General features: G+C 38.7%; 1 protein-coding gene across 1 annotated transcript; it reads right to left on the reverse strand.

Annotated features, from left to right (window-relative positions):
* Positions 1-293: 293 nt before the first annotated feature.
* LOC140231654 (thioredoxin domain-containing protein 11-like) lies at positions 294-19,401 on the reverse strand. The gene is made up of 9 exons (XM_072311807.1): positions 19,040-19,401; positions 18,294-18,510; positions 16,996-17,223; positions 15,611-15,817; positions 8,284-8,352; positions 7,730-7,861; positions 5,650-6,519; positions 3,114-3,350; positions 294-2,200 (listed from the first exon to the last, which is right to left on the reverse strand). The coding sequence occupies exons 1-9, from the start codon at positions 19,177-19,179 to the stop codon at positions 1,922-1,924; spliced, it is 2,379 nt and encodes a 792-aa protein (XP_072167908.1). The 5' UTR covers positions 19,180-19,401; the 3' UTR covers positions 294-1,921.
* Positions 19,402-24,487: the final 5,086 nt, after the last annotated feature.

Raw genomic sequence — 24,487 nt, forward strand, 5'->3', positions numbered from 1 at the left:
GATCACGCAAAAATCACTGACAAACCACGCACTTTCAGCACATAGGCACGCAAAGGCCCCAAACAGGGCGAATACGTGGCGGTGCGCGACGAAAGGTCCATGGAAAACCACGCATAATCTGTGCATTATCACGAATAAACTGCATATGAATCGCACAAGATTCACGCATGAACGCGATAGCGGCAACATTTTCGCGAACAATCACTGATATTTCACGCATATTTCGCGCATTTTCCGCATAGGAACTATGCAAACTATGCAAAAATTACGTAAAACAGCGCAATACTGCATAAACTCTTAAGCGAAGCCAAGTTTTGAGCTGCTCAAAAAATGGAATCGTGAAAAGCGCCAATCCGGCAAACATCGGCGGACAACTACGAAGGTTCCACGTCAGACAAACTGATGAAATGCGCAAATCGCACATGTATCGCATAAGGCTCGAATTTCGTGCGTAATTCATGCGTTTACGCGACTTTTGGGCTGTGTGACCGGGCCTTTAGGAGGACATTATCTAGCACCTGTTGACCAACCACAAAACATTGTCTTGTGGTTGCACTTTGAGCCCACCTGATAAACGAAATCTTGTCGGGTCAACAATGGCAGGTTTGGGAACAATGGTAGAAGACTGCACAAAGTCTATGGCATTGACAATCACAAGGCTGCAAAAATTAGATTTCAGGTAACTTCACTACTTGCATGTTGTTTACCATTGAAATACCATCCACATAATTTTCAATCAGGAGGCAACTTCAGTGTTACATAACAAAATGGCCTCCTGCTTGGAAGCCATGCCTTCTTCACATTGTAAAGTGAAAGTGCAATTCTATACCATGTTAAAAATAACTTCAATCAATTGAGTAAAGTCACATAAACAGATTTTACAGAATCAGACTTGAAATAAAAAAGTTACAGAATTTTAAACATTCACATGTTTTTGCTGAATGATATTGGATTCACCTAATAATACAGACTAACCAGGGTAATGGTGTGAAACGACAAAGCTCCGACTTACTGGTATTAATATGCTACAAGACATAATGAAAGTTACATTGTCAGTTGATAATCTTAGCAACTACAACTCTTTGTCCTTTGGGGTCATATTACCTCAGTTAATGAAACACAACAAAGTAAAAACCTAAATTTCTTATTGTTTGACTTAACTGAATTTATGAAAAACATTATAAGCATGGTATGGGATTGCACTTTAGCAATACATTCTGTAAAACCAGAAATTTTCGCATGCATGAAACTTTCGCGAATTTCCAGAGGAACCCAGATTTGCAAAAGGTTTTGTCCAAACAATGCATTGAATGGTAGTGGCAAATCGCGAAAGTTTCATGCTGCGAAAAACACAATTGGTACTGACTAGTGAAAGTTTCATTCTTCCCATGTTTCTGGTTTTACAAAAATTCAAAGAGGAACCCTATTCCACATTCAAGTTGGCATAAAAAGAAATGAAGTTGAACTGTGAAAGTTTCATGAAAATCAGGCAAAGAAAAAAATACTCAAGAAAGTTGTATAATTTTAAGAATTCACAGGCTTGCACAAAATGGTGACATTGGTCACCCTGGCCATAATTACAGGTGCATATCACCTGTGGTGAAAACACCATTATCTAACAAGTCACATTGACTTACATATGCATCACACTTAACTTCCTTTATATCACATACACATAACGGCAAAATCAAAACACTTTTATTTTGTTGTTTTCTGAAATGACACAGCGATAGTATTTTATCTCAAGGAGTAACAACTAGTAAGATATTGACATTGATGAAATGATCTTATTCATAATCTTCAACAAAAAACAAAACCTACCGTCAGAGTTAACTTGGACATGGAACGGTTTCTCTTCAATTTCAATTGCCTTCTTCTCAAAGAGGGAGTTAAAAACAAAACAAAACAAAAAAAAAGCCTGCTACCTCATGTGCTGCAGGACAAACTCCACTAGATTGGGCAGAGTGATAGCTTCTTCAACAGGGAACAGGATGCTGTTAGACTTGTTGTTTCCTGGAAAGAAGAGGATTGTGGGATACGCTGCTGCCATGAGGTGCCACGGTAAGTCGTTGGCATCGGCATTGATCCGCGCTATCGTCAGGTCGTGGTGGGACTGGAACAATGCAGCCAGTTGGAGATATACATGCTGAATCCTCAGACAAGCCCCACACCATGGGGCGTGGTAGAGCAGCAAGACATCCTGAGTGGAATGTAATCATATGGATAATTTTTCTTTTTTATCAGCAGCTTAGAGAAACTCTAATATGTTAGTCTTTACCTCAATAAATACATCAGTGCATGGAGATATGTATGTGGACTGGACATACCATGTTTACAACATTTTGTCAATCAATATTATTTTCCCTATCATGATAAAGGTAAACTCTTTCAAAAGCATGCATTGAGACTGATAAACACACCATTTATTCCGTTTCATCCAAACCGAAATCAGATGGACAGTATGCCAAGGTATCTTTCCTGTCTTTCTATGTGGTTAGATTGGATGACAAGAACCCTCTGAATAAAATCAAGAAATAATGGACTAAGAAAAGTCGGATTAAGAGGAAAATCTTCCTATAGTTTGATTTCTCACATTGTACCATGAATGGGTAGGAAATGCTTGCTACACTTGAAATTTGGTAATCAGATCCCATTATCTTGCCATCAAGTAATCACACTAATATCATACCTGCCAACATTTCAAGATGAAGTATCTTACTCGTGGATTGCAAAAATCTTATTTTATATGCAAACTGAAGTTAAAAATCTTACTTTCGGTCAAATCTTCAGAAAATACACATGAAAGGTATATCTAAATATTTTTTACAAATCTGATTTCTCTGACAGAAAATCTGATTTTGCTATTTTTAACGTAAAAAATCTTACTGAATCTGATAAAATCTTACTAGTTGGCAAGTATGTAATATTGACCAAACCTCAATGAAAAAAGAAAATATACTCCACTCAAGAACCATATACTTACCTGATATCCAGTCAAATCTATCATCATATCTATCATCACATAAATGATATCAAGTCTTATTGATACACATAAAGCAGTTAATGGGGAAAAATATTTTAATCTTCACTAAATATCTGATGCAGCAGCATACCTTGTGGTTGTCCACGACCAAATCGTAGTATGTATTTGTAGTAACTTCTGTGATGCACACTTTTCCAGGGTTACCACTTCCACAGTCTGGCTGCTGGGTGTCAGTCGGACCAGGAGGGGGGAAGCTTGACTGAATGTGTCTTGGGAGTATGGCCTCTGTATAGTTCATGATGAATTGCTTGAGAAGTACTGATGACAAGTGACGTTCATCCAGCTGCAGTACGTGATGAGTTTCAGTCTGGATATGTATGAAGGAAAATGAATGAACAAAGAAAAAAATGACTGCAAAAATAGAACTTAATATACTTTTCATTCTTTTTAGACTTGTCAATACGTACTCTGGTTCATGTCACTCATTTTTCTTACAATCAGTCTCTGATGACAAGTGATGTGAGTCATTTACTATCAAAGTTGTGATATACGAGGTGTGTCAGAAAAGTTCTAGGACTGGTGTCATAAAAGATATATTTCAAACCCAAACTCCAAACTAGGAGGTTTCACCTTTAAAGTAATCTATCTGGAGTATGTAACTGGGATCTTAGCTCTCTGCAGCCATCAGATTTTTTTCTACATGATTTTATAAAGACATCCTCTGTTTCAGATCGTTCAGCAATGAGCACAGTGCAATGAACAAACTTGAAATTTCTGGTACGGCTGGGGAAAACTCCGTCAGAAGCGCTGAGATTGCTCCAGCAAGTGTATGGAGATGAAACGATGTCACACACGTGTTTTTAAGGGGTGCAACAGGTTTAAAGAAGGATAAGAGGTTATGGAAGATGACCCCAGGAGCAAAAGGCCCTCAATGACCAGGACTGAGGTCAACATTGAGCACATCAGGCAGATGGTACATGGCGATTGTCGGCTGACTGTTTGAATGATGGCAAATGAGCTGGGCATGAATCGGGACAATGTCTGGAAGATTCTCATTGAAGATCTGGGCCCTGTTGCAAGAAAGTTGCAATCAATTGCAAATAATTGCTAATTTTGAAACAACCATTCTGATTGGCTCAGGGTCTGCCCTATTAAGAAGACATGCATGCAACAATGATTTTGATTGGCCAGTGACAATCAGTTGCAAGTTGCGTTTAAACGCAAAGTTTCTAGCAACGGGGCCCTGGACATGTGGAAAATCTGCGCAAAGATGGTGCCAAAACTCCTGAGTGATGACTAGAAGAATCGATGCATGCAAGCTTCATGCCCAGTTTATTTGCCATCATTAGAACAGTCAGCCGACGATCACCACGCACCATCTGATGCGCTCAACCTTGACCTCAGTCTCTGTTAAATACTCAAGATAGATTACTTTGAAGGTGAAACCTCTTAGTTTGAAGTTTGGGTTTGAAATAAATCTTTTATAACATCAGTCCTGGAACTTTTCTGACACACCTCGTATACCAAGCTGTCAATAGAAAGGCAGGCCAAAGAGAGTCCACTTCATAGATTTTCCTACTACAATGTCAAATAGACCAAAGACTCAAGGCTTCACTAAACATACATATTTTCCCACTTTCTTTCTTAAAACTTTCAGAAGCAAGAGTATCAAAACTGGCCACAAGACCAACAGTTTTGATACAATTGGCAGCAACACTGATATGCATTCAAGATGTGAAAAGGCATTCACACATAATAGGCCAAATTAACCCCACTGCAACACACTTCAGGGAAAATCAATAATTTTTATATACAGTAAGTTTTACATTCAAACAGGAGGTGCCAAGGATATCATGCTTTACTTCAATGCTAAAACAAACCACATTTTAAATTCATCCTTAATGATATTATTTGAATTTTCTCTTGGCTTTGCATTCTTTTTTAAGTTAAAGACACACAGTGAGGGATCACATGCAGAGTTTACTTTGACATGATGACATTTTTGTTGTTAAATAGGGAATATTTTATTGAACTTAACTTCAACTTTGCAAATTTGATTATGTCTCTGAATATCTAGTTGATTCTTGATGTTTCCAAAAATATTCACAAAATCTTATATCAAACTAGTTCATCAGAGCGTACAATTCAAATTGACAAAAATTTCCACACTGTGAAATATTCCATTTCTACAGTAATGATGGTTGGTAGTTAGCTAACTCTTATGAGGATGATTTACACCCTTGAACAGATAAGACCGGAAGCTTCCCTTAAAGGCGACACAGAGTGCATCTTCATAATTTGTTCTGCTCTTGAGCTGGAGAGTCTGAACTACATGTTTACAAATGCATCCTTTCAAAACAAATGCCTCTTTCTGATGAACCATGGTAGAATAGACCGGTTCTGTAATGTTTTCAGATTTTATGCATGCTGTGTTTACTAAAGTTGCCCTTATCAATCAGACCTTGCCGGAGGCTTGCCCACAACTAAGTGAATTCCTGCCTATGGCACAAAATTGGAGGGAGCAGGTGAATGAAATGCTTCGTTACTAGGCTGTAGGAAAATAACATCCATTAATTGCAAGACGATACAGAAGCAGTCTATTCCTGAAGTCTTGTTCAAAAGGACTTTCCTTGATTTTGCTATCAGACTTTCAAGGGGAAACTTACCTGAATATCAACTATTGCCACACCAACACTGTCCTTCCTCTTCTGATTGACTCCAGATTTCAGTCCTAACCGATCTGCCATGGACCAGAAGAACTCTGACCTCATTGCACGAAATTCTAGCGTCCTATTTGTTGCACAAACAAGGTCAACAAAACTTTCTATATGGCGTTCATGCATTCCTTGTATATGTTCATGAGTAGGCTTGTTGTTTCTGGAAGAGCTATGCACAATCTTGGCACTGGCTTCACGTAACACAGTCTGCTGGTCAACATCATTCACAGGTTTTCCTAGACTGTCTGAAAAATAATCTGACTTCTCTTTAAAACTATATTTCTGGCGCTCAATGCAAGGAGAGCCAAACGTTCTTGTTGCAGAGGTCACTGAGCTCTGCGGCAAGGAATGTGGAGGCAGGGATTGGAATGGAGGGCAAAGGTCACAGGTCAGGAGGTCAACGTCCTGGCAACAGAGGCGGTAGTGGCTGTAAGGGCTGTAGAAGTTGTTGAGGTGGAGGCAGGCATTGCGGGACCCTCTCACACCACCGATAACCTCCAGAGGGAAGGGAGCCCAGCTGCCCAGGGTGAGGTGGAGGCAGGGGTCACTCGCCCCCGTCAGCGGGTGATCAAAGGTCTCGCAGATCTCACAAACATTTCCACGCGCCATTGTGATAGACTCGATGCGCCCTGGAGTGATGAGAGTCTGACAGCAGTCACTCTCACTCCACAAAGCACCTGAGCAGTCCTCTGCTTGACAAAACTCCTCCCCCTGCGAGGCTCCTTCAGATATGCTGCGTTTCTCCTGAATCAGATCGGTCAACATGCTAACGTAGCGGTTGTTGAGACAGTTGTAGTATTGCAGGGCAACTTCACGTAACTGAAATAGAAACAAGAAAACCGAACAGTCACAGCTTGTTTGTCTTGGACCAGCTGTTCTAGCCACTGAAGAGAAAATGCATCCATTTTCAGCAGCCACTTGTTGCTATCCAATAATTATAGGACATAAGATAAAAGTAGAACAAAGAATGCATGCAAATTTCTTGATGATGTATTATAGGACATTAAGATAAAAGTAGAACAAAGAATGCATGCAAATTTCTTGATGATGTTCAAAAGAGTCAACCAGTTACATATATAATGATAAAGAAATACATACAACATTTTGGAAATAATGTGGGGTCATTTTCCTCCAACCATATTACACCAATTTCATTTCATTGCATAGAGTTTCTAGTGTTGCGACATGATAAATGGGTGCCTTTTACCTCGTACTCATCATAATGAGAACTCCATTTTTGTGTTTTAATGCTGTGTCATTTTAGTACAAGGTTTGCTACTCTTTGTAAAGGGACATTAACCTTTCTACTCAATGAGCTCTCTGTCATTCATGGATATACAATCATTTATAAAATGTGTTTGTACAATATTCTAATCCTCTTATTGCTAAATCAACAACCAATTCCTCATTTCACAACATACCTAAAAAAAAAATGATAAAAATCTTATATTCTGCAGTTTAAAGGACTATCCAGTTCTAACTAATCTTATGCCAGTACAAGATACATTGCTCGTGGCGTGAAATTCAGTGGTGCTTGACAAGATGAACATTTCTGCAGCAAAATCAGTTCATGACTTGACATGCTATGTTGTCTCTCCTCTGTGAGTCATAATAAAATCAGTCACTTGCATCACAACATTCAACACAATGTACTTGTGTATGCTGTTTTTCAGTCCTTAGATTTGCTTGCAAAGCGGATAACAAAAGAAGGTATAACAAGAGGTGAAGTACACACTAATGTCTTTCACCTCCATCCTGACTTAATAATGACAAAAATACTAGACTGGGCATAACATTACAATTCTCCTTGAAATTGCACTCTTTAGTAGTCTTCTGTGCACTGTGGAACTCAGACCACCTGTTGTTGTTTTTTTTTAATCAGTTGATTTCATACTTGCTCAATTCCTGCAGGTTCTTGTGGGATAACGAACATATGATCACCAAAAGAGCAATTATCAAAGGGGAGGAACACACAAAGAGGAGATGAATGGATGTATGGGTTGAAGTGTTGCGCCCTTGGGGCTCTTACCAGCATGAAATTACTGTCAAAGACTCCGCTGCCGTAGAAGTGAGGAGTGAAGAGGATAAGGGACGGGTGATGAGAGATGTGCGATGACAGGATGGTACTCTTCAGGCTTGGAGGAGCAATCCACTGCACCAACTGAAAAGAAACAATATGTGACCTCCAGAGGTGACTTACTATGACTGGGGGGGGGGGGGGGGGGGTTCTCCAGGGAAGATCTCATGCCATCCATGACTGAAATGAATGCTGCATAAGACTGTCTATCATTTTCAAGTGGGTATATTAGAAAGAGAAAATTTTGAGAGGGGCAGGCTGAAAGAAGCAAATCTGAAAGTGTGGCAGGCAAGACTGATGAATTTAAACAGTTCAAAAACAATCACTGCAGATTTGACATGAATATCTTGAAAACAGAAATATCAGGGTACTTGACAATGCAGCAACTATCATCAGACATTTAAGAAGAAAAACATCATATTAGAATAAAAGAATAGCAAATTGCAGACATGAATCTTAATGCTGATCCTCAAACATATCATGAACAATGAGTTTGCATGACTTACCGATTCCCTGTGTTCACTGACCCAGTCAAGGATTGGTCTTGCCTTGAAAGGTAATGATGCGGGATAAGTCTGTAATCAAAAGAGAACATAATTATGCTGTATCAATAAACCTCAGTTATACTTCTGTCACACTTGTATACCCCTCTCAACATCACTGAATACATACTGTAATCATTTGACAAGAGACAATACAGTAACAAGAGGGTTGATGCTTTAAAAAAAAAAAGAAGCAGCATAAAGATAGATCTGACTTCATGCACCTTCCCTATGGTGCTGCTTCTGCTTGTCATTAAACTACAGACAACCTTTGCTTTGATATAATGGCATGATTTACCCACTGGGGTTTGTAACACGACATGATACCTGTCTCACACTGATGGAGAGAAATGAATGATTGTATGCTCTGGAAATAAAACTGCTTTCCCAAAAACTAAACTGAGAATTGAAGAGTCAATGAAAAGGCTTTGAGAATGAAAGGGTTAACAAAAAGGCTGCAAGATATCAAATAATTATTAAAAAGGCTCAAAAATGGAAATGCTCACAAAAAAAAAAAGTGAATTGAAGTGGTATAGTTAACAAACATGCACTTCAGAACACAACAGGCTCAGTAGCTTCAAAAAGAGAAGGGTTAAAAAGGCTCCATTGATTGGCAAGGTTATCACAAAGGCTTAAAGGTTCAAACAATTAGAAAATGTACGAGTTAAAAATATTGGTAAACAAAATAAACCTGAGAATTAGAGAGGCTCAGAGAAGGTTACAAAAGGCTACAATCAATTAAATAACTCACAAAAAAAGATGACTTGAAGGGTTATCATAAAGAAACAAAAGAACAAAACTGCACAAATATTCTAATAGGATTAAGAGAGAGAGAGAGAATTTTCTAGGATCTGCAAATAAAAGTGTTCTCAAAAGGCTTTGAGAAATAATAACAATTTGAATGGCTCTGATCATGGAAGAGTTAACAAAGAAGTGTAAATGAGGGTGGCATGATTAAAAAAGAGGAAAATTAAACAAAAGTCACACTGAATAGAGCATTCAAGAAGGTCCCAAGAATCAAGGATTGTATATGTTATGAGAATGAAAGGATTATTAAAGAATTTAAAAATAAACTCTTGATATAAAATTAATAACAAAATAAGAGAATCTGTCTCAATAGCTTCAAAAGCTAACTTATTTTTTTTTTTAAGAATACCTGGTTAAGAGGAAAAGGAAAAGAGGTGCCATAAAAGAAACTAATGATTTCACAGGTTGTGAGAATAAAAGGGGAAACAAAAAGACAGCTAAATAGTTTTTTTTTTTCTTTTTTAAAGGTTTCAACGAAGCAAGGGTTGAAAATAGGCTCTTATGACTTACAGGCTGTACCAGCTATATCCTTTTTCCAAAAGTCACTAAATTTGCACAACTGAAGAATAGTGTCTCCTAACATCATGTATGAAATCTCACCATAATGCACCTCAAAGATTTTCAAAGAGAAATGAAAAACTAACCCCATGTCACTTGAGAATACACTCGCCTTTGCACCAAGAATAAAAATGAGATTTTTTTTCGGGGTCTAAATAAATTCACTGGAAATCTGTAGTATTGTTTCCCTCCCCATCTTAAAGAAATTTCATGTTTCATTATTCTGAGGAAAGGTCTGAATTACCTACCTCTAAAATATACCAGCTTATGAGAGGAATCTGTTTTTCAGGGTTGCAAAAGGGGCACACAAATCTTGATGGGTCACAGCATGGAAGGTTAACTACGATAGAATGGAACAGTTTGAGGCTTTGGGAATAGATGGGTTAAAGAAATCACTTGGAAAAAAAAACCATAGTCAACAACAACAAAATGAGAATCGAAGAGTGATCAAAAAGGAATTGAGAATAAAAGGGATGTCAAGAAGGGTCTTGAGAATCGAAGGGCTAAACAAAGGCTCTTCAAAATTATGCAGCTTAAAAGCTTTCAGAGGAAACTTAAAAAGAAAAAAATCAAAATCTCCAAGGAGGCTGTTGAAACAGGCAACAACTATAAAATGGTCAACACAAAAGCTTTGAGCATTGGATATAGTTGTAGAACAAAAAAAAAAGGCGCTTAAAAGATTACAAAAGGTTTCAGAAGGGCTTTCAGAACACAAGAGTTACTGCACAATAAACATGCACAAAAACAAAAACAAGATCTGAAAACTAAACAGTACACAAAAAGGTTACAAGGAGTACTTAAATAGTTCATGAAAAATGCTTGGATGTATGGATCATATGAGTCATCTTTACTAGCAAAACATATCTTGCCAATACCATTTCTCAAATCGGCACTATCACAGTGTGGTGGTCAATCCATCTCTCTAACGTAATGCCTGTACAACACTGTTTCCTATGAATCCTTTTCTTTTCTCTTACTTGATCAGAAGCCACTCCAACTATGATAGAATTAAAAGTGATATTCTTCGATGAGTAACATATTGTGTATACTTAGTGTAGAGAACATAACTGGTTTATCTATGTCCTGAAATAACACAGGCCCTTGGGAATATGCAGTGTATTGATGAATCATTCTTCACTCCTAGCACAAGTGGAGTGGAGCACCCATCTTGATTAGTAACTGATCATGCATAGAGTACCAAGCAAATCTTACTATGCTGCTACTGATACTGCTGGTAATGATACAGGACAACAACAAAAAAAGAAAAGAAAAGAAATACAGACATGCAATGGTCCATGACGAATGGACAATGCTTAGTTAACACAACAAAAGAACTCCATCAAGCTTCAATCAGTCAATGCACTTTCTCCTGTATAGATGATCATGGAAAAACAAGGTTGATTGCACTTTGGATATTACTTGCATTTTTCCCCCTTTGGGAGCCATTCATAGGTACCTCTATATTAAATTGCTGACCTTTAGAAAACCCTGACTTGGGTAAGCATCTGATCAACATGACCTGCTGGTGACTTTCTAAATTCATTACACAATGACTGTTTGCTTGCGTATTTCATATAATTGCTTCCTTCTTTTTTAACAATAAACCAGCTAATATATTGGATATCATTCATTTTGTAAGGAGGTTAAATATGGAAAGATTCCCAGTAATCAGTTTGATCATACAGAAATGATATAGACAATGTCATCAAAGATATTGAAATTATTTTCACTACACTTTTCATATAAACTATATAAGATGATGTACACTGGCTTTGATGTGGGACTGAACACATTTATCATTGCCTTGATCTATTTGTGGAAAAAAGAAATCAAGTTCAGGTTATTCCCTGGTTCAAGAAACTCAGCATAGAACAATATATAAAATGCACAATAAAACACACACACACACACACACATACACACACACACACACACACACACACACACAAGAGACCCAGTGGGTTTACAGCTCACCAGAGTATCGCAAGTTCACCTTCCACACATTCTTGCAGACTATTACCAAAGAAGGACACAGCAAACTCGGGCAACTAGCAAACTACTGTAATTTGAAAGGGTCTACAAAACAGCTAGGAATGAAAGGGTAATAAAAACTATTTTGTGAAATGAAAGGGTTATCAAAAAAAGTACAGCAATTTGGAAGGGTCAACAAAAGAGCTGGGAATTGAAGGGTTATAGAAACTGCTTTCGAAAAGGGTGTACAGAGGTACCTAGGATGAAGGATTAACATGTAAAGGCTTCTGCCAAATGAAAGGGTTATAGAAAGGGATCTGAAAAAAATAAGTGTGTAAAGAATGAAAGGGTTATCAAAGGAGTAGTGTAAGCTTAGAAATGGTCTAAAAAAGCAGGAATTGAAAGGATCATAGAAACTGCTCTGCAACGTGAAAGGTGTACAGAGGTTTCAAGAATATTATTACTAGAAATGTCACTATCATGACTGGTATGCCTCCGCCATAATGCATGGTTCTCCTTTATAGTACAATGTCTTGACAGTGTGTGATGACAGTTTCACATACTTAGCAAAATATTAAAATGACAAGTTTGTCACAAATGTGCTGAATGTTCACTTTCTTCGAACTAGGTTTGCTATTACTGTCTAAGAGTGCAGGTACACGCATTTAGGGATTTGAGGATTTTTACTTGACTTTTGACACTTTTATAAGTTTATGCATTGAGCAATTTTTAAGGTATGGAGAAAAAGTGTAATTTCAGCATTGAATAGTAAAATTTTTGCATTTTAGCCTGGGGCCGTATTCTGAGAGCTTATTAAGTGTCTGATTAGCACTTAATTACCGAATTGGTATTCTGAGAGCATGATTAAGTAGGGGGTATATTAACTACCATAGCAGCAAGCGTTTTGGCGGGAAGGACCTACAATGTACGCGTTTGCACGTATCAATGCGCATGCACCTTTGAGAGGACTTAATCACAGAGTTAATAACGAATCGGTATTCTGAGGGTGTAATTAAGTATGAAAGTTAATGGAAAACTTAATGATACCAAAGAGTGTCATTAACTACTCCGATATCACGCAATACATCGTGTTTTCTCTGCCACAACGATGCTTACCGTCTTCGGTAACCGAGGAGCGGGTGAATCTTGTTATCATGGTATCCGTAGAATTCAGAGAAAAAAAAGAAATATAGCCGATCTTTGAGGAATTTTGTCATTTTACATGAGCAAAGAGGTTGAGATCTTCGCGTGTGTAGGTGAGGGGTTGTAATCAAATACCGGAGTGTGCGCACGGAGCTCTTGGGTTGTAATTACAGGGTGCGTGGAGGAGCGCGCATTGAGGACATATTTCCGCTTGTAATCATCATTTTGGCTTCTAACAACGCCTCTGATTGGATGGAATAACAATTAGATGGGAGGGACCTAAGATAATTACAGGGGACTTAATCATACCTTAATTACGTCCTCAGAATACCGATTTTGCCCATGATTAAGGGCCTATTAACTTCACGACTTAATCACGAAGTTAATTACAGACTTAATTACGACCTCAGAATACCACCCCTGGCCTTTGACCCTATGACCATAAAATTCCAAAGAGAATCACTGTCAGGTAGAACATGTATAAATATGTACTAAGTTTCATGATGATACCTTGAGTCCCTTTTGAGATATGGAAGAAGAAGTGAAATATAGCACTTTCACTTGAGCTTTGACCTTTGACCTTTTGGCAAGAAACTTCCCAGAGAATCTCTATTGGGTAATACATGTACATACAGTGTATATCAAGTTTCAAGAAAAATCCTGCAGACATTGCATGAATAAGAGGGAAACAGATAAATTTGAGGAGTTGACCATGACCTTTGACCCCAAAATTCCCTTGATAATCAATGCCAGTCAGTATATGCATATGTACCAAGTTTCATGAAGATACCTTGAACCATTTCTGAGATATGGAGGAAAAAGTGAAATTTTAACATTTTGACCTTTGACCTCATGAACTGAAACTCTGGAGAATCTTTTTTTGGTAGTACATGTACACATCAGTTTCAAGAAAATACCTTTAGGCACTGCATAGATATGGGGGAAATACTGCAATTTTGAGCATATGACCTTGACCTTGAGAATGGGCACCCAAAAATTGATAGGCACAACTTCACCCACTTCTATGGTATTAAAGGTCCAGTTTACCTTTGGGAGCAGTGATTTCAAAAATGTTCCAGATATCACATTTCATGCATATGTGTAGGTCTGTTGTATCATAAAACATCCTACCATATGAAATATTTGCAATAAAACCTAAAATATAAGGAGATTTCAGGGTTTTTCTCAATAAACCGTAACTGTATATGGTTTAGTCTGGAAACATTTTTATTATAACTATTGTTCACATTTTGTGTATTTAACAACACTTAACATCGATTATACGGATTCAAATTTCGACAGTGGTTGTTTCTATCCCTAACTCACATTTTAGAACTATTTTAAAGCACTAATGCTTTCATCTGCAAATGGTAAATTATGCCTTTAATGTGAAATTGTACAATGTACAGACTAATATGAGCACTTGTGTAGTATAAATTATTGATGTCTCGATGGTGCAGGCAGATTGCAAAATCGGGCATCCTGCTTACAAGGAACCATTTTCGCTACTTCCAGCCTATCCTGATTATGCGGCGAGTACTACACTTGCTAAGTTTGGAGAAAATTTGACCATGCATATTCAAGATGATGAATGTGTACAAATTTGGCCCCATTTAGACCCCATGTATCATTGTACTTACTCAAAGCAAGGAGGTTCAAGAGAATGGAGTCACAACTGTCTTATTTCCTTTGCTAGATGTTCGATGCCACCACTAAAAAATATTTGAAGCATGTGCCAAACAGGATCTGCCACGCAGATAGGAAGACAATAGACTCGTGTCTCATTGCATAATCACCAGCCACTTTCTAAGAAGATATTTCTTTGTGATGGTAATTACTTTTCGCTATCCCTTCTTATAAAAGGTAGGTTGTACTGACAAGAGGACGCGCGAATAGAAATTGGGCAAAAAATACTAAAATAAAGATGAAAATTACTCGACTGGGCATACCCGGGCACTAATCTGACATATCTATCAATAAAGAATTGTGCTTGAAGATTATTCCATATTAGTTTTATTTGTGGAAATGAAGTGGAAAAGTGATAAAACCAGCTTTCGAGGATAGTACAGTTTTAAACATTTTCACATGATACAGCTCTGATTTACACTTTTGCACAAAGTTCTGGACGGGATCGGCTTTTGTTTTACATGCTTTATCATTAAGTGAAATTTCATTTCATTTGATAAATAAATAAGCAAAATATGGCCAACATTATGTTAACGTTCAAAATAATATCTTCAGATTGCTCAGCAAGACGGCGGCATCGAACATCCATCATCAAAGGCACAAATGCCCCTGTGGAATTCTTTTGTACATCAATAGAAATCTGACAACTGTTTGAATAATTACAGCCAGTTGGAACTCCAACTCTTAAACCTCCTTGCTCAAAGCATTAACTTAGCTTTATCACTTCTCGTTCTAGAGACAAGGACTTTTAAAGATTCCTTAACCCCTTGAGGACTGGCTGATTTTGCTACAACACACATTTTCCATAGACCCCTGCCTGAATATACTTGGGACTTGCCCTCAACCAGTTAATTTGGGTTTTAGGACACATTCTCCAAGGGATACTACCTGGCAAGTTTGATGAAATAGTCAAGTTTTTCAAGAAGAAGATGAAAATGTAAGAAGTTCAAAGATGATCAATGATGCACGACACATGATGGACACCTGATGATAAATATTGCAATAGCTCACTTGCGCCTTCAGCTCAAACAAGCTAAAAAGAAGGTGAATAAAACCTTTATTAAACTGTAAGTGAAAAAATAGAAAGAATGTGATAATCAGGATAACTAACCAGCTTTCTTCTTACCAGGGATGTATTAAAATTCCTGAGCAGTGTGAGATTGGCATTATGGGCGAGTTCTAGGCTTGCTGCCAGGTGTTTGCTGGTGACTATAGCAAATGGTGTGGGTTGAATAGGGTCCTTCTCAAGATGCAGCATGGAGGCCCACTGGTACGAGGCTAGACCTTGTGGAGTGTGGGTGTGTTCGTAGCTGAAATACGCAACAGCTACAGACTGAATCAAAATCATAGACAGACAAATAGAGGCAAAATGTGAGATTTACAGTTAAATGAATTCAATAACTTTTCTTTAAAAATCATGTAATTACATAAACAATCACATGCTGCTAAATAACTACACAGAACAGAAGTTTTCTCTGACATTTTGCAAATTATACAGCATGCTTTTCTTTCTGACTCACTCAAGTTATCAGAAGTCAGACATTTGATCTTAGTTGCATGAGGGAGGGGAAAGGCCTTCAACTGCCTTTTAAATTTGGTACTCCAAACTTCATACATGGGAGGAGGGTGAATAACACGAGTTTGAATCCAGTGTGAATCTTCATAAGCATGTCCTTCAATTTCACAAATGGTCAGTAGTTTTTCTATGTGCTGACTATTACGTACATTCACTTGAAAGTAATAGAACGTATTACAATTAGTTTCTGAAATGAACTGATAACTGTATCGTGATCACTGTACAACAGTCACTGAAGGAGGTTTGAATTTCCTTCAAATTTTCAACTGCTTTCCCTTGAACTCTGACTTTGTGATTTAAGGGAAAACACTTTCATCTTGAACCTTGAAGAAGTAATCCCTGTAGCAGCTTGTCCAATAAGCTAGACTGGGATTATGCATGAATTCATCAGCCAAGACTGATTTATGCACCCAATGTTTACTCTGGGTAAAGACCTGTTTTGGTTTGGACATTGTTTTTTACGTTACTGTCTATTTCAGCCATATCTTTTTTTTTTTCTTTCTTTTTTAAACGTTACTGTCTATTTCAGGCATATCTGAGGGGGGGGGGGGGGCTTCAGTACGCCTAACAATAGTTGATTTATGTACTGACATAGCAAATGCACCTGACTCAAAGTATAACCCATCGAATCATCTTTTCTTCTTATTTTGGAAGCCCCACAAGTTATGGCCGACACAAGTAAGTGTTTTCAAACTGAACAGGTCTAAAGCAGCCTGCCAGATGTTTTCAGAAGTGTTTGTGACAAGAAACAGAGCTCACTGGTATTTTACAAATCACATTTTTTTCACACAATATTATGACTGTACCGTTAGTCTTTACTCAAAACTTTTTATTCCTGTTTTGCATAAACTCTGTGTTATACAGCATATTTCCCTTCATTCATTTCACTAAACCTCCTCCAAAGCCTAATGACTGCAAGCAGAGTGAAATCTTACATCATGCTGAGCTCGCAGCAAGTCAAGGCTCTCCATGTCTGGGAGATACTGCACTGGGCTGCACACCCTCTTCATGAACTCCACCAACTCCTGAGTCTTCTGGAGCCCTGTGTACTGCACCCCTTCCCGGCTGTCATGGTGGGCAAACAGGATGGGGTAGTAGGGTACCGCCACCTTGTGCCGACAACCTCCAGCAGGATACCAGCAGTTCACTGCCATGAAGAGAACCTGGCAGTTGGGAAACCAAACGGAAATAAACATGTCAATATGAGAAAAGAGTGCAAATGGCACAAACTAAACTGCTTGCTGTCACTGCAAACCCCCATACAGACATGAATCTCTACTACATTTCATAGCATCTACCTGTGAGGTAGTCTGTAGATGAAATGGGGTGTGTTTGTTTGTTGGTTTGGTTTTTGTCATTGTTGTATGTGTATGAATGGATGGAGTGACCATATACATGTATTGTTAAGGCCAAAAGAGGAAAAGTGGACCAGCAAAACATTTTTCACAAAGCTACACTATGTGATCACCACAATGTATGTTTCAGGGTAAGACATTCATAAGATCATCATCATCATCATGTGTATGATAAGAAATCACAGATGTTGGGTTTGTGGTTCACCATGTGGTAGTCCTGAAAAGGACTGTTGGAAGAGGAGATAGTAGATAATTGATGAGGGAGAAGCGAGAAAGGGAGTGAGTGAGAGTAGGAGTATTCTTCCTTGAAAATGTGAGAGTCCTGAAAAGGACTGTGAACCAGAGGCAAGAGTAAGGAGAGCGAAGAGAGAGCGAGAGAGAGCAAGAGTAAGGAGAGCCCTCTCTCATCGCTCTCCTTACTCTCGCCTCTGGTTCACAGTCCTTTTCAGGACTCTCACATTTTCAAGAAAGAATACTTCCACCCTCACTCTCTTTCTCGCTTCTCCCTCATCAATTATCTACTTCTCCCTCATCAATTATCTACTATCTCCTCTTCCAACAGTCCTTTTCAGGACTACCACATGGTGAACCGCAAACCCAATATCCGTTATTGATACCACCATGCAAAGCTCCTCCTTCAAAGATCAATAAGAAATCAGTTTTGTTATGAAGCATCCACACAGGCATACAAATGCTGCAAACCTTTACTAGTCACTATTTGTCACACAACAATAAAGTAAAATGTTTGGCAAATATAACTACAATGTTAGTTTCCTTTCATGGTGCACCCAATTAAAATTCAACTGTTGAAAGCTATGTGAACAGTTTGTTGTGGAATTATAGAAACGTTAGCCCTCTGAACTGTTCTCAGGCCTTACTTGGTTGGATAGTTGCCGAGCGGCCTCTTCAAATTCTATGGCTGTCGCAAGAGAGTGGGCGTCCCAGTGGGCATAGTACATGATCATCCATACTTCCGCATCTGTTGTGATGATGAGATCCCTGACTGCCATTATGTCCCCTGTTGTAAACTCTGCCACTGGTGAATCACTGCTGAATATCCTCGGGGGCAGGGCCGAGGCAAAAGGTGTCCTGTTCCTGCAGCAGGATGACCCATGTAGAGGAAAATGTATACAGTTCACCAACTGAATGCCCCCCCCCCAAAAAAAAAACAAAAAAACAACAAACAAACAAAAAAAACCCAACAACAACAAACAACCCATCAACACAACCAAAAACAGCACAACAAAAGTGTGCATTCCTAGACTCGAAATATACCATATTTTATATGCAATTTCAATAGTAATGTTCTACACTTACATGAATTTGCATTATTTTACTTTATGTTAATCAATTCGATCCCCCTTGCATGTAGTAGTCCTGAGATATTACTATCGAATGTATTCATTGCAAAATAGTAAAGTGCAATCCATTCATAGATGAAACACGGTTCTAACAAAATTCTCATTACAACTCGGTAAAGTAAAACTTCAGGTCCAAAAATTATCATCTTTATATCTTCATAATACTTCACTGTTTGGCTATATAACAAAATTTCAATATTTACTTAATCATAATATTTAATCATGGATGTATGTCTTTCATGCTAGAGTTTGATTGTTCTTACCCCTTGGGGTTATCCAGGTGAGACACAATGCCCGACAGGATGAGGGCCATGAACAAACTCCAGAGCTCAGGATTGCGTGCCATCGTTTCTCGCACCTTCTGCCACGTGTTACTCAGCCACAAGCAGTAACCGAGCACCATGCTCAAGAAAAGATGGACAACAGTGTCTCCTAGCGGGATAGTAGGTGGGAATCTCCCATTACACAGCGAGCTTTTCTTTCAGAGACGCATGCGCGAGCAGTGAAAGGATGTCAACCCGCAAGAGGATGCATCCAGCAGAAGTTCTCAGTACGTCGATGTCACCTTGTAGACCTGCCTCTTCCATCACGACACATTGTAAATTTTGCTGTCTACAGAAATACAATAGAGAAAAGACAAAATATCATCAGATTCTTTCTGTTGAAAAATAATCTGCCTCTTTGTGACATTTGGCTGCAGGTCCCTGTAAACATGTTCTGTACAGCAATAGAGCTAAATTGTACGTACTTTTGATGTAACATGAGATAAGCATGAACTATAAATTTGTAATTCAATATCTGTCATTGTATTTGATCGCCCAGTCATGGAATATTCTAAGATCTGCAAATTGTATAACACATCCAAGAGAATGTTTGTTCCATCTAGATATATATCAACTTTAACAAAGTAGAGTGGGTCTAGTACAATTGGTAGTAGGATAACCCTAGGTAGCATTCTGAGACTGAATGACATGGCATTACAATGCCAACTATTTATACATTAGTTGAATAATAAACGAACTGCATTTGTTTAATATGTCACAAATGATAAACTGCTGTCAGATAGTGGTATTGACCGAAAAATCAGTCTGTATCTGGTCGTCGGGGAAATGTTCCGCGGAGACTGCGTCTGGCTTTACGGATCCCCTCCTTACGGAGGAGAGCGATAACGTCAAAAAAATAAAAGACTCCTCCGGATCGGACAGACGGATCTTTCTGTCTATAGTGGCAGTGCAATAATATGCAGTCACAAGAATGGTGAAGTAGGTTAACATTCTTGATTTGTGAAGATTAGATGGAAACAAGCTGTCATACTAAATCAATAGTGGTCGGTAATATCCTGCACATATCAGTAAGTTTATACAACATAAATTTACAGTATGTAGGCAAGGACGCAAAACAAACAAAGCCAGACAGTCAAGTGTACAGTGTCAATTGACTCCGCTATGCAATAGTTTTAGTACATTACAAGTAAATTTAGGCCTACATGTACTACTTTACTAGCGACTACTACTAGAAATCAACTTTTACTTCTATTTCTACGGTGCTTCTCATCAAAGCCTGTTTAGCCTGTACTAAAGAGGTACAAGGCTAGAATGGGGTCTCTCGCATGTACGAAGTACGAAGGCGCAGCCCGGATGATGAATCGTACAGCTCTACGTGGTATGGGTGGTGCACCCCAGTCTACCGGTGTTCACCCGTCCCGCCGCGCCCCCGCGCCCGGGCTCGTCTCCGCTGTGTCGCCTCGTAAACACCAATCTATCAGTGTGTATGACCATGGACCTTGGGTCCATGGTATGACATTACGATTGTCATTGAACACAACCCGTGCAAAGGGAACATCGCTCTGACCTGTGCATCGTAGAAATATTATTGCTTTGTGTACAAATGAAAGCAATTATTACGCCACAAAGAGCACAAGTTAACCATCAGCGTAACTTACAAATACCGCAAAAGTGACGATGACCAGTGCCTTCTCTGTGATGATTAATTACCGGTAGGTCGTGCACAATCCAACAGTTTAATTTGGCAAACGGCGTTACGCCACGTACTTCAATAGTAATCACACATTGCATTATTACCAACGACTAGCCTCTCTCTCAGCTCAGCTCAGTATATTTCGCAGTTGCAGACAAGCCGCGGAAAGGGAGGGGGTGTTAAGACCCCTATAGATGAATAAATTGAAAACCCGTGCATGCATTTCCAATACTTTAACGGGGTCAACGGGGGGGGGGGGGGGGGGGGGAATGTTGAGGAAGCATTGACCGTCACCCTTAGACCCCACCCCCCCCCCCCCTCAACGACACACCATCTATGCACACTGTGACACATACACACACACCTGACACAACATTCTGTTGGGGGGGGGGGGGCCCTCAGGGCCAGGGAATGAATTTTATCATTGTGGTTTCTTTCAGGTAGAGGATTTGATGCCATGCCGTCTGATGTGAATGTATATGCATTTTATGTTCTTTGTTCCAGTGACGATTAATACAACTGTAATAGTTTTCAATCGACAGTATGCTTCTATCATTTACTATAAACGTCTGATTTAAGGCTGTAATTGCTCGTTCATTCTGGCCTTGGAAGTAAAATCATAATTTGAGTAATTTTTAATATGTAGGGCCTTTGCTCTTGATGAAAAAAAAAAAATCATTGGAAATTTAGTGTTAGGGCCTGTTTATAATTACATATTAAGCCCCAGGAGAGGAGTTCTAATTTCTTAGCAGGGTAGGTCCAATTATTCCTTCAATTGCTCCGTACCTTTCACTGCGACTTTTTTTTTTTGTTATGCTTTATTGACAAGAAGGTCCTATAAAGGACCTATATCGAAACAAAGGCCAGCTGAACCAGTTAATGGGTAATGTAATTTTATAAGTGAAAATGGTCAGATAAATGCATTCAGAATGGTCTGAAGTAGTGTATAAATGGTGAATGATCTTGACTGCAATTATTATATCGGTACTATTATGATAAACAAGTTAGTGCTCTACCATGATTAACGAACCCATGTTTAAGAGTCCATGCAAGTGCAGTTTTATTTGATAGGCTATGATAAGCTTTCTAGCATAATTTTAGACGCTTCAGCATTTTGCACTATACGCTGGGAATAATTTGTCTGTTTTTAGCATAATTCTTGCATATTGCTACAGAAAGGTAATCTCTAGGCGTTTTGTGTACTGTGGTACCTCTTTTTGGTTTGTTAGTTTGTCAGCTGATTTGTTGACGAAATTGACAATAAACAGTTTTGAAGACTGGTCCCGTTAGGGTTTGCCGATCGAGTGCCACATGTTTAGTTCAGTTGGGAGTATAGAATTTGAGGACTTTTTTTTTTCGCTTGTCAGCTGCTTGGGCACTGCAATGCGATAACCATAATGCGTACAACCTTATTATATATCTATTGTGTGCTTTTCAGCTGCTTAGGGTACCACAATATAATTTAGCATAATTTTGACTCGCTTCAAGCACAATCCCATTTTTTTACGCTGGTCACACTGGCCTATGCACTATGCGGAGCCTAAAATGACTTGGATACCCAGATATTTTGATGTTATGGAAATACCTCCCTCCCACACCCTCTTCTTGCTCGGGCACATCTCTGTAGGGCCTATATCGTTGAGGATCCTTTTACGACACCGATCGTAGGCCTACCATCTCGTGACGAACGATAAGAAGGCAGTAAAAGAAATAAACGAAATCAATAAATAGATAAGATAGAAGCCATGCACGCACACGTGCATGTATGCAAATTATGTCTGGATGCAAAAAATGTTTGGAATGCAGGATGAAAAGTGTCATGGGAGACACTGCATACTATCCTCAGCCAGAATCTAGCTCTTCTGGAAGTATAGGTCGACGCCCTCTTTCGGTGTATCACTTTCGCCGTTATTGTTTTCCACCCTTTTTCAAAATTCGCATACTGACTTATATTTTTGGTATTACTTATTTACCCTGTTTTTTCCTTGATTCAAAATGATCATTACATCACTGGTTATTTAAGACTGCACGATCAGCTCATCCCTTGTGTTTGAACTCAATAAGCACTCAAGTTGCGTCTGTAAACAAACGTACCACAAAAAAAAAAAAAAAACCAAACAAACAAACACACACACAGTAAAAGCATAGAAGGCACAAAAGGAAAACAATATGAAAATAAACAAAAAACATCGAAACAAATAAACACAGTGACAAGTTATTGTTCGAAGCATTACATGGACAGATGAGCCAGTATATCGAATCTCTACATTTTAGTCTAGTGCAAATCAGACATCAAGGCATGAATGTGAAAGCATACAAAATTACGTACCTTCTGAATAACGCCCCAAAGTAACGTTTGTATTACCAAACCCCTTTTCATTTTCGGTAGATCGAATCTCTTGGGTATAGGGAATTCGTGTGTGTGTGTTTCTGAAAAACGAACTTTCGGAATAACGAACCTCATTTCATTTTCGGATCGACGAACCTTCGGAAAAAAGGACCATCACCCACATTCTAGACAATGAAACATAATCAATATCGGAACCTGAGAGAAAAGTTAAGGTCGTTGTATTTTGGAGAAGGTATGGAATCTGTGGCATCCTAATCAGTCTTCCCCATGTGTCTAAAACTAAGTAGTCATGATAGAACTATACATTCTTTCATGATGACTTGAACCAAGCGCCATCATTTCCTTTTCGTCGTGCTCTTCCTATGGGACCTCGAGCTGGTGTGAAGACAGTGACTGGTATCGCTTGCGGTAATCTGGCCGTCGGTATTGGGGCTCGAGCGCTATATAGCACCGAACTTGAACTCACTCAGTAGTCCTTGATGTTTGCCGTGGCATCTCTTAATTTCATCATCTTAATATGCGACTACAGGTGAAATTCCACACCCTCAAGTGTTGCTTTACTAAAAACAGTAAATTCAGACGAAAAGAATGGTAGAAGTTTCATCAAGTCAGACCTCATTAAGAAAATAATGAAAATTTAAGATTCACAGGGTTTTTTTTTTCTTCACGAAACTGCAATGTTAGCTGCACCTGTAGATGTAAAGTAAATGAAGTGTGATGGTGTCATGACTTCCTGTGTCTTCTACTGACATACACATCGTGATGAGCGTCATTTTCTCTTTTTTTTTTGTGTACATGAAATCAAACAGATGAATAACCCTTATCATCTTTTTGTAATGTTTCGTTGTCATAACCTAACCTACACTTATTTTTTCTTCAGATATACCTAGGCCTTTGGACACCTTTTTTTTTTGGGGGGGGGGGGGGTGGGGGGTTTCATTCATCCATGATGATTACAATTATTGTATAGTACAGAGAAATACAAAACCAAACAGAAAGAGTAGTAGGGCAGATAGAGCTTTAAGGATCGGATTGCTGGTGTGATTATTTAAAAAAAAAAACAAAAAAAAAAACTGATGTTAAGCTGATGCCGCTGTCTCCGAAAAAAACGAAGGCAACGTCCCTTTGATTCAAAATTGCTTATAATTATTCTTGCCTTGCCATATCAAGTTCACTGCTACCTGCACCAAGTCAAGCATGTACATTAAAGATTCCCTGTGGATTGTTGTTGGAAGGTATCAAGTGTTGAAATGTGTCTCATCTGTAAATAATTTCTCCGGATATATGAACGTCTGGTAAAGTGCCTGCAGCGTGGGGATACATGTATATGATACCATATGCGATGGGAAGGCTGGCCCGACTCGAATATATTCAGGTTCCCCGT

The sequence above is a fragment of the Diadema setosum genome, chromosome 8, assembly GCF_964275005.1.
Source record: "Diadema setosum chromosome 8, eeDiaSeto1, whole genome shotgun sequence".
In the NCBI taxonomy this organism is placed as follows: Eukaryota; Metazoa; Echinodermata; class Echinoidea; order Diadematoida; family Diadematidae; genus Diadema; species Diadema setosum.

Excerpts from the sequence above, each read along its gene's own strand:
- LOC140231654 (XM_072311807.1), bottom strand. The coding sequence starts at position 19,179 with ATGGTGCTCGGTTACTGCTTGTGGCTGAGTAACACGTGGCAGAAGGTG. Across the intron at positions 15,818-16,995 it reads TGCTGCGAGCTCAGCATGAT|TCTGTAGCTGTTGCGTATTT; the intron begins GTAAGATTTCAC and ends ATTTTGATTCAG. Across the intron at positions 7,862-8,283 it reads TCAGTGAACACAGGGAATCG|TTGGTGCAGTGGATTGCTCC; the intron begins GTAAGTCATGCA and ends GTTTCTTTTCAG.